Source organism: Myotis lucifugus, unplaced genomic scaffold (genome assembly GCF_000147115.1).
Source record: "Myotis lucifugus unplaced genomic scaffold, Myoluc2.0 scaffold_341, whole genome shotgun sequence".
Classification (NCBI taxonomy): domain Eukaryota; kingdom Metazoa; phylum Chordata; class Mammalia; order Chiroptera; family Vespertilionidae; genus Myotis; species Myotis lucifugus.
The window spans coordinates 417,054-427,500 of NW_005871389.1; the positions used below are offsets into that span (position 1 = coordinate 417,054).

The 10,447-nt window shown below is 60.4% G+C and overlaps 2 protein-coding genes across 3 annotated transcripts; both read right to left on the bottom strand.

Moving 5' to 3' along the window:
• Nucleotides 1–929: 929 nt before the first annotated feature.
• PRR22 (proline rich 22) lies at nucleotides 930–3,016 on the bottom strand. Its single transcript, XM_006101093.3, is given in 4 exon segments — nucleotides 930–987; nucleotides 989–2,034; nucleotides 2,333–2,395; nucleotides 2,487–3,016. Coding segments are annotated over 4 exon segments (1,281 nt in total). The 5' UTR covers nucleotides 2,617–3,016; the 3' UTR covers nucleotides 930–945.
• Nucleotides 3,017–3,162: 146 nt separating this feature from the next.
• Nucleotides 3,163–8,505, bottom strand: DUS3L (dihydrouridine synthase 3 like). Of its 2 annotated transcripts, XM_006101091.3 has the most exons (13): nucleotides 8,136–8,505; nucleotides 6,947–7,235; nucleotides 6,188–6,700; nucleotides 5,793–5,834; nucleotides 5,472–5,624; nucleotides 5,124–5,240; nucleotides 4,852–4,917; nucleotides 4,673–4,783; nucleotides 4,343–4,439; nucleotides 4,139–4,214; nucleotides 3,601–3,789; nucleotides 3,399–3,527; nucleotides 3,163–3,304 (listed from the first exon to the last, which is right to left on the bottom strand). In XM_006101091.3, exons 1-13 carry the CDS (start codon nucleotides 8,339–8,341, stop codon nucleotides 3,232–3,234), a joined length of 2,061 nt encoding a protein of 686 aa, XP_006101153.1. In that variant the 5' UTR covers nucleotides 8,342–8,505; the 3' UTR covers nucleotides 3,163–3,231. The 2 variants fall into 2 exon arrangements, with proteins under 2 accessions (XP_006101153.1, XP_023620404.1); XM_023764636.1 differs by lacking the exon at nucleotides 4,852–4,917 and having other exon boundaries at nucleotides 8,136–8,374.
• Between the last annotated feature and the right edge of the window lie 1,942 nt (nucleotides 8,506–10,447).

Genomic DNA, 10,447 nt, shown 5'->3' on the forward strand with positions numbered 1-10,447 from the left:
TATATGTTACCTGGGAAACCAAGTTGGCCCCTTCAGGCTCACCTTGAGGGTTTCAGAGGCTGTGGCTGCAGCTGCCCCGGGAAAGGCTGAGGAGAGCCTGGAGCAGGCAAGGGGAAGAGGAGCTCCATGGGCCGAGGACAAGACAGGGTGGGAAGGCGCAGGGGTGAGATACGGACCCGAACTCCGGGCTCTCCCGTGCCTGCTGCTTGGGATAGAGGACCTCTGAGGGGACCCAGGGGGCACGCAGCATGCGAGGCCTGGCTGGATGCCCTTCCTGGGACAGGCTTGCCCACCCTGGTCTGTCACCGGGTGCACTCTGCTGGTCCCCATCACAGGTGGCTTGTTTTGGGGTTCCACCTCCCACCTGCCTGCCCAGCCGCCACCCTCAGGCCACCAGGTGCCTTCACCTCCACCCAGCACTTGCCTCCACGTCTGCCTGGACCAGCACGGGGTCCCTCACAGGCACCACGGCCCCTCCCCAGGCCTCTCACCCACCCCTTGGGAGGTGGGCTGAGGCGGAGCCCAGCTGAAACCCCCTCAAACGTCCCCTCCACTGACTATGGCACAAGGGGACAGCAGAGGGCAGGGCTGGGGCCCACCCTGCTGCTGTGTCTCCCTCCAGGCAGGTTCCTGCCCGTCTCTGGGCAGCCTTGACTTTCCTCACCAAACTCGGAGTGAGGAATCCTCACAGCGCAGGCGTCTGAGTGGCAAAGCCCCCTTCCTTTCTCCAGGGCCCGGACAGAAGGGATTTAGAATCCCGAGCCCAGGGCTCCTCGCTCAGTCTGGAAGTCTGGGAAGCCCAGGAGGCGCGGGGTCCTGCAGGGCCTCCCCTCCTGGTTTGGGGCCATTGGGCATTAGAGCGGGTGAGAGGCAAGCCCTCACGTCCGCCCCGGCCTACCGCCCCCATCGCCACCGAGCAGACACTGGGCTGAGATCAAATCCGCTTTAATGGGGGGTGGCTCCCAGGTCCTGCCTGGGTCCCGGGGGGTGGGGCGCTGGCCAGGCCCATGGCCTGCTTACTCTTGCCTCCTTGTCTCCCCTTTTTGGTGGCTGAGGCACCAGACTTTCTCTTGCTGGGGGGCTCGGCCCGAAGCACAGGGGCCGCAATGGTGATGGCGGGGGGCCCTGGGCAGGGTGGTGGCTCCTCGTCGAGCGCCTTGAAGTTGAAAAAGTAGTCCACGTTGGACACAGTGTCCAGGATCTCGGGCACGCTGTAGTCGAAGGACAGCAGCTCATCCGGCAGGTGCAGCGAGCGGATGTCGCTGGAGGAGTCGTCCCCACCGCCCCCGCTGTCGGGCAGGGCTGGCCCCGGGGCCTTGCGCAGGGACCCCTCGGGCTCGGCACCCCCTGGCAGGCAGTCGAAGAGCTTCATGGCGTCTTCCAGCAGCACCTTCTCAGGCAGCACGAAGGCCCTGGCGGCCTCGGGGGACCTGGTCTCTCCCGCCTCCAATGGGGCTGCCTTGGGGCCCCCAGGGCCTGGGGGGTACAGCAGGCCCGGCCCAGTGCCACCGCCCTGCAGCTCCTTAGCAGGGAAGGCTGGGGGCTCCCCAGGCATGAGGAACTGGCTCAGGCGACCCTTGAGGTGGCCGTAGCCCCCGGGGGGCAGCGCGGCCTCGGCAGGCAGTGCGATGACCACAGGCGGCAGCTTGTTTTCCTTGGGCAGCGGCGGGGGCAGGGGCACCAGGCCTTCCTTGAGCAGGGGCGGGGGCAGCTCCACGAAGGCGGGGGCTCCCCCATCCCCCATAAAGCCCAGGGTCTCAGGCCCGGGCCCCTCAGGGGGGAAGTAGGGCAGGAGGTACTGGGGGCCCCCGGGCACTGGCTGGAAATGGGGGTAGGGTGGAGGCGGAACCGGGGCCTTGAGGTAGTGCTGGGACTCTAGGAGGTAGGTGCTGGGTGAATTGGGGCCCCCAGCTGGCACCCCACCACCCGCTGCTGCCAGCTTGTACAGGGACGACTGGCCAAAGTCGGTGGTGGCCCACTCGATTCGGTAAATGCGGGGGTCAAAGAAGCAGCCGCAGGGCGCCATCTGGAAACCTGCGGGCCCAGGAGGGTGGCCCTGAGAGGGCAGGGCTACAACCCGCCTGCAGGGGAGGGAGAATGAGACGGGGGCCCTGAACCCGGGGGCCTGTGGACATGAGCCTGGGCTTGAGGGACCCGTCAGGGCCATGAGCAATAGGCCTTGTCTAGACGGGGCACAGACCGTGGTCCGGGAGCCCTTTTGGAAAACAAGGGCATGAGTCTTGCTTCGAGGAGCGAGGAGCCATGGTGGAGGCAAGATGCCCTGCCTCCCCACCCACTCCGGGTGCAGTCAGGGTGGGGAGGAGGCCAGTACCTGCTGGAGGGCCTGGAAACACCTCTTTCTCCAGGTTTGGGGGGTGATACAAGTTGGAGGAACCTGTGAACAAAGGCAGGCTGGTAGTGGGGTCCTGAAGCTGGTGGGCAGAGCCCCACCCCCCACCCCAACCTCGCTGCTCCCTGACACGTACCCACAGTGGGGAGAGGCTCTGTGCAGGCAGGAGTGGGCTGGCTGCCTGGTCCCTCGGTGCCATCCAGGCCCCGAGGGCTGAAACCTTCTTGGGGGGCTGCAGGAGTGTAGAAGGGCTTCGGGTGCTGCATGGGGGGTGGGGGCCCAGCCTGGGCAGGCCCAGAGGGTGGCAGGTGGGAGCACAGGCAGCCCACCCAGAGAACAGGCTCAGAGGTCGTGCGGAGTTCTGTTTGCCTGGTTACTCCGGGCAGCAGGTTCCAGCCCGCTGGTCAGGATTCCGGGTATTGGAGGTGGGGGAGGGTGGGCAGGGATAGAAGGGAAAACCAAGGCAGCCACAGACAGGTGTCACGGTGTGGGGCAGATCCTGGGCCTAGTACACTGCCTTCTGCCTTTAATAGCAATGCCAATCTAATAGCTCTGAGGCCCCTTCCTCCAGGCAGCCCACCCTGATCCACATCCCCACAGGCCAAAGGTCCCCCTTCATGGTTCCTCCCCAGAAGCCCCAGCGGCTTCTTTATGTTCAAGGCCTCTCTGGGCATCAGCAGTGGCCTGCCGGGCGACTTTGGTGAATGAGGGAGGGAGGAAGAAGGGAGCTGTCAGGGACAGGGATGGGCAGGTGTCCAGGGAGAGCTCCCGGGGGTGGGAAGGGGCAGCCTCGGGGTCACAGAAAGGCCCAGTTTTAAAAGAATGAAGTTTATTGTCTTCTCACTCGCCACGACGCCTCCGAGGCCCTCCCACCCCTGCAGCTACTTGTATGCATTGGCCTTGTGTTTTGGCACGAAGACGAAATTGGGTGGCACAGGTCCCAGCAGCATCTCACTGTGAGGGCAGGCGGAGGGCAGGGTCAGGCCTGGGCCACACCCCCCCGACCCAGGACGCGCACCCCCTCCCCCGGCTCCTCGGTCCCAGGCACCTAATGCGGATCCAGTCGGCGGCCCTCTGGCTGGCCATGAGCGTCTCCAGGTAGTCTCGGCCCAGGTAGTAGGGGGGCCGCTCGTTGATCCTCTGTGGGAGCCGCTCCAGCAGACCCACAGGCACATACCTGCAGGCAGGTGGGGACAGGGTGGGCCAGGCTGGCCTCACCGACACCCGCCCCGCAGCGGCTCCACACCCACCTGCACAGGAAGGAGAGCCATTCGAGGAGGAAGCGGCGGGTCTTCTCCACGCCCTGCGTGTCCGAGCCCCAGTGTTCCAGGCCGTAGTTCGTGAAGTCCCGCAAGATGTCCAGGCGCTCGGATGAGGAGATGTCCCAGTGTCGCTGCTCCTTGATCTCCGTGAACAGCCACGGCTTGAGCAGGGCACCACTGCGGGCGGGGAGTGGTCAGAGGCCCCAAACCCACAGTCCCTGTCCCTCCAGCTCTGCAGACAGACTCTCCAGCCGTTCCAGAAGCCTTGAAGCCCAAGAGTCCCAACCCGCACCCCAAGCCAACAGCTGCGGAAATTTCTAGTCCCTCCGGCCCCGGCCAGCTGCAGGCCTGCCATCTCTCTGCACAGACAGCCACCCGCTGGGGATAAATGGACCAGGAGGCCAAGCCGTTGGGCTGAGGCACTGTGACAAATGGGACAAAGCTCAGACACACACCCACCCTCCCGGAGCTGCAGGCCGGGCCCAGGGGCAGCTCCAGATAACCCCCAGGCCCCGGGCCCACCTACCGGGCAATCATGATTCCAGTGACACCGGTCTGCATGGCGCAGTTAGCGTCCTCATAGGATAAGATGTCCCCGTTTCCTGAGGGGCAGAGATAGGGCCTCAGGGAGCTGCCTACAGGCAGGAAAGCCAGCTCCGGGGGAGTTCTTGCCAGCCCAGCAGCTCCCACTGGGGCAGGGAGGGGTCTCAGGTGAGAGTTGGGGACCCACCGAACAGGGGCATGGGGCTGGCCGCCGCCACGCACTGCTTGATGTACTGCCAGTCAGCCAGCTTGGTGTAGCGCTGCTCCCGAGAGCGGCCATGCAGCTAGAGGAAGAGTGGCCACACAGGGAGGGGAGGCAGGACATCAGAGAGAGAGAGAGAGAGAGAGAGAGAGAGAGAGAGAAACCCAGGCTGAGACAGACAGAGACAGACAGACAGACAGACAGAGACATGAAGGGAGATCCGAGATGAAGAGGGAGGTGGGGAAGAGAGAGACCATTAGAAGCGGTAGCTGGAGTGCCCCCGAGGCCTGATACCCGCTGCACCCCGAGACCCACCGTGACCAGGGCTGCCCCCCAGTCCCGCAGCTTGGGCAGCAGCCTGTGTGCCAGGTTCACACGCTCCTGGACGCCCGTGCGGATCTTCACTGTCAGCGGCACATCCAGCACCTGTGGGGATGAGTGCGGTCAGCAGGGCGCAGAGCCGGGCGGGGGAAGGTGGGGACAGCTCGGCATACCTGGTCCATGCCACGCACAATCTGCTGAAACTTGGCCGAGCGGTTCATGAGGGCGCAGCCCCCACCCTGGGAGAGACAGGCGGCTGGAGCAATGGAGGGCAAGACCCAAGCCGGGCCCAACACCCCTCACTGTCCTTGCTGTGAAAAGGGAAACTGAGGCACAGGGACCCCCATAGGTTCCCAGAGACTGAGGCAGGAGTGAGGCCGGCTCCCTGACCTCCACCCTATCTACAATCTGCCCACTCTGGGATCCAGGGCTGAATGGTCGCTACCTTCTTGTACACAAGGTCGATGGGGCAGCCAACATTGATGTCCACGAAATCCACCTCGATGGTGCGGTTCAGCAGCTCTGCGCACTTGGTCATAGTGTCCGGGAAAGCACCCTCCAGCTACGGCAGGTGTTGGAGCAAAGGAGGTGAGGGGCCAGGGCCAGTTCAGACCATCCCTGCCTGGCCCCACCCCGGCCCCATCCCCAGGCATTAGCCCTTGGAGATGCATCAGGCTGGCGCCCCCGGCCCACGGCCGAGGCGAGAGGATCTGGGAAGTGACACCTTGCTCCAGATCTTGGCAGTTGAAAGCCCCCTCTCCCTCTCTTTCTCCTCCCTTGTGGCAGCACCAACCTGGACACCAAAGATGTCCTCGCACGGGTGGCGCTTGAGCAGGGCCCACTCGGACGTCTGGCCTTGCAGCAGGTTGGTGCAAACAGCCATCTCCCCACACGTCACGTCAGCCCCGTAGCGCTTACAGATTCGCCGGAAAGGCAGGTTCCCACACTGGTGGCAGTGGGGGACACAAACAGGTAAGGGTGTGACAAGCAGGGACCCCCAACTCCTGCCCCCACTCCACTGCTAGTGTCAACAGGAATACCCAAGACTGGCAGGCATTGGGCACTGTTGGAGTGACCACACTGCCACCACCCAGCCCACCCACGTGGGTCCTACCGTGGTGAGGGGGGCCAGGTACAGTTTGCCGCTGATGTCGAGCTGGAAGGAAAGAAAACACCACTGAGCCTCCACCCTCCAATCTGGATTTTGAGGCCTCCCTCCTCCCCACGATCTAGAACATGCTGAGCTTTGCCCCACTGGCCTACCACCCTTTTTCCTCTAAATCTCTGCATATGTCAACCAATCCATCCATGAGAAATGGTCTTTTCTCCATACTCTCTTCTGGATAATTTCTAGTCAACTCTCAAAACCCCAGTCCCAATGCCCTCTTCCATGAAGCCTCCCCACTGCCTCCCTCTGCTTCAGCCCTGACTCTCTGGGGCTGGGAGGTGTGTCCAGCTCTTTCTGCTCCCCATTGCTAGCGTCCTCAATAGGAAGCCTGTGACACATACCTGCCTCTTCTCACAAGACCGAAGCCTGACTATGTCCTCATCCGTCAGGGGCCCGCAGGTCTGCATGGGGCTGCTGGGAGGGGTACCAGTGCAGGGCGCCAGGGGGGCCTGCTGGGTATCACAGTTGTCCTGCCCTGGGGCACTCGCAGCCCCTGGGACCTCAGGGACAGTGGCAGAAGGGGTGGGGCTTGGTAGGTGGCCCTTGCCAAGCTGGTGCAGGGCCTGCTCGGCACGCTCGAAATGGATCTTGCGCTTTCGCAGCTGCTGCTGCAGAGCTTTGTCCAAGCCGTTGCGGACGGGAGGGGCTGGGACCACCTCCTCCCGCACCAGATTCTGGCCCTCAGGCCCCAGATGGGCCCCAGCAAAGCGGCAGGTCACACCATAGGGGCACCTGCCATAGTTCTCGAATAGTACACAGCGGGGACCCAGGTCAGCCGGCTTGGTCTCCAGGTAGCAACTCACATCGTGTAGGAAACGACAGCGATCACCAAAAAAACACTTTGCAGCTGATTCCTGCAGGGAAGAGGGAGGCAGTGAAAGAGGACAGGGAGAGGCGGGGGTAGCCAAGCTTTGAATCAAAGATCCTTCCCCTCCTGGCTGTGTCATGGGCTAGTCAGTAACCTCACCGTGCCTCAGTTTCTTTATCTGGGAAATGGGAACAATAATGCTTTTTACATTACAACATCATGAGGACTGAATGGGGGGCAGAGAGGCTCCAACTGAATGCTTCCGGGACTTGATGGTGACAATGACACTAACCTGCACAATGGAGGGACAGAGCCTGTTCTTGTCATAGTGGGAGGGTTTTATGTGAGGCCGGGCCTTGTTCTGACCCCGAGCTCTCTTCTGAGTCTGAGGCTGCTCGAGGTGCTCAGCTGCCTCCTCCGTGGCGCCCTCTCCTGGCTGTCCATCCTCCAGTCGGATCCGCTTGGCCTCAGGCTCAGACAGGTCACAGTCACAATGGTTTCCTCCCGCGGTTTCCTGGCTGGGCTTCTCCCGCCCTCCAGCTTCCAGGAATTCATGGAACTGCTCCTTGGTGGTGAGGTATCTGCCACCGGAGGAGGAGGAAAAGGAGGGCTCGTTGAGGGAGCCCCCGACCCGCCAGAGTTCCACTCAATGAAAACTGGGGAAACGGGCTGAGGACATTCGTCTCTGCTTCCATGCTCTGCTGATAGGAACTCACTATTTAAAACTGGACATTTGCCATCCTGGGAGCACCTCAAGGCTACAGGAACGCCCTATTTTGTCTCGGCGTCCTCCCAGCCCGGAGTGTTAAGCCAAGTACAGGTATCAGGCATGAACGTCTTAGGCCACGTTAGACTTAAAAGAAACTACATGTCCCAGCATGCCTTACAACGGGACCACAGCCACCACACTTCCCACACTTCCCAGCACACCTTTCAGCCCTACAGGCCCGCGAATCTCTTCAGACAGAAATCTCACGCCCAGCCCCTGCGGCCCAGGGGTTGAGCGTGGACCTATGAACCAGGAGGTCGCAGTTCGAGTGCTGGTGGGGGGGTGTGGGCTCGATCCCCAATAGAGGGCACGCAGGAGGCAGCCGAACGATGATTCTCATCATCGATGTTTCTATCTCTCCCTCTCCCTTCCTCTCTGAAATAAAAATATATTTTAAAAAGAAAAAACAGCTTAAGTACGGCTGACTGGAGGTGCACATGCGCTGGCCCCGACATGCGCTGGAACTACAGTCCCCAGCCTGCATTGCGGCCCCCGCCTCAAACCCCGCCCACCTTAGCACGCCCCGTGGCGTCCTTAGTGTGACAGCCTCCAACGTGTTCTAGCTCAGGTACGGCCGCGGAGGAACAGCCCGGACTGAAGAAGCCTGCGAACTTCCCGCCCAGGGCTGCCCCTCTCCCGGCATGCACCACTCGAGCCGCCCTACGGGTCCCGGAAGGCCCCGTGAGGTTTTCTCTCAGTCCCGGCAACTCACCGAGATTTAATGGGCGCCACTCCTCGTTCCAGCGCGCCGGTTCCTAAGTCGCCACCGCCACCACTCTCTGCTGGGGCCTCCGCCGCACCCTCCGCCATCCGCCCCCTTCTCTCTTTGGAGTGTAGCGAGGCCTTCCGGGTCGCGCGTGTGTCCGGGCCGCTCGTGCTGGGAAGTGCGCATGCCCGGGTCGTTCCAAGAGACGCCATTGTACGCACGTCGACGTATCGGGGGCGGGGCGGGGCGTGCGTGGGGGTGGGGCCTCTGGTAGCACGTGGGAAATGTTCGGTGTCCTCGAGGGGCTCGCAAGCTGCCCTCCCGCGGACAGCAATCTGGCCGCAGAAGTGTTTTGTGTTCTTGCCGGGTTTTTTTTTTTTTTTAATATATTTTATTGATTTTTTACAGAGAGGAAGGGAGAGAGAGAGTTAGAAACATCGATGAGAGAGAAACATCGATCAGCTGCCTCCTGCACATCTCCTACTGGGGATGTGCCCGCAACCCAGGTACATGCCCTTGACCGGAATCGAACCTGGGACCTTTCAGTCTGCAGGCCGACGCTCTATCCACTGAGCCAAACCGGTTTCGGCTCTTGCCGGGTTTTTAAAAAAGTGTTTCAGGTGGAGGGAACAGCCAGTGCAAAGCCCTGAGGTCGGACCCCGCCTGGGGTGTTGGAGAAACGGCAAGCCCCATGTGGCTGGACCTGAGTGAGCGAGGTGGCGACGGGGAGGAGGGAGGGCAGGGAGGGGTCGTGCCGGGCCTCGCGGCCTCCTGGGAGGACTTGGCTTTTATCCCGAGAGAAGTGGAAGGGCTGTCAGCAGGGAGGCAGAATCAGCCACTGTTTGTGACAGCCTCCCCCCCCCCGCCCCACCCGTGCCCTGTTGTGCCCGCCTAAAGCGCCCTGTTTCTGGCGGAGGTTTGGTGCTGGGCTCTCTGGACCCTGCCTGCGAGGGTCGAATCCCAGCCCTTCCACTTACCAGCTGGGGACTTCGTTGTTTAATTTCTCTGTGCCTCCATCTCCTCATCAGAAAAATGGGGCTGATAAAAACATCTCTTTTAGAAGGCAAGAATTTAATAAATAACAGTCAATAAATGTTAATGACTACTGTTCTTATTTCTTTATTTCTGTTATTTGCCCTGAATTATGTGAACCCAGTGCCGGGTGGGAACGACCAATCCCTTCGATTCCCTTGCATTTCGTTGCAAAACTCGACAAAGCTTTCCCTGGGAGGGACGTGACGCAGGGAGTGTGCACCCTGCCCAACAAATGGAGAAGATGGGGACCTAGGTCCTAGGTTCACTGAAAAAGGATTTGCCTGACGCCACAACAGGCTCCGAACTAGCTTTGCAAGAACTGGGAGAAAATGGAAGTGGGCAGGGGAGCAGTTTGTCTTCCATCACTGGCCTCGGCTGCCCTCTGTAGGACAATCGGAATAAAACGAGTCGGGGAATCTAAAACTGGAAGGAACTTCCGCAGTCCTTGGGAGATCTCTTGCCCACCTCCAGGGAGGGAGCTCATTCCTTCCCAAGGGGCCTGAGGTTCTACCAGTCGTCTCCCCCTTTCCTCCCACAGGCACCCATGACCAGTCTGGGGAGACAGACAGACCCATAGCGCAGGACCGCAGGAATATGGCCTCCAAGGAGAGCTTTCCCAGGGTTCCATGGCTCTGCCCTAAGGTGCTCTGGCCACTCTGTGTGGGGTCAGGAAGGTTTCCTGTAGGAGGGGGGCTGTGGACTGGCCATTGATAACCATGACATTAATATTAATGACATAATATTAATTACCCATTATTACTTATACTGTTTAACAATATAACATTACTTTTTTTAACCAGCAGCTAAACCATTACTGAGCATTTACTGTGTGCCCTTTTCATGCATTAACTCCCTTATTCTCTCTGACTGTGAGTGGAAGTGACTGGAATTTATTCTGACTCTACCTGAACTCACAGGCTGCAGTGGTCCCTGGCTCGGGGACTGCCGCACTGTCCTGAGCCTCCCCTCCTGCCTCTCTCCGCCCACAGCTTCCTGCCAGCTTTTCCTCCAGTGTCCCTCCAGTCCGTCTCCTCTCCCATTCCAGGCCTCAATGTCTTCTCATCCTGCCCCAACAGCCTATCCTCCCACAGCTCTTTCTTTTTCTTTTTCTTCATTGATTTTAGATATATATATATAGAGAGAAACATCAATTTGTTGTTCCACTTATTTATGCATTCATTGGTTGCTTTTTTTTCTTTTTAATGTTTTCTTTTTGCTTTCAGAGATGGGAGAGGGGGAGAGAGAGAGAGAGAGAGAGAAACATCAATGATGAGAGCGAATCA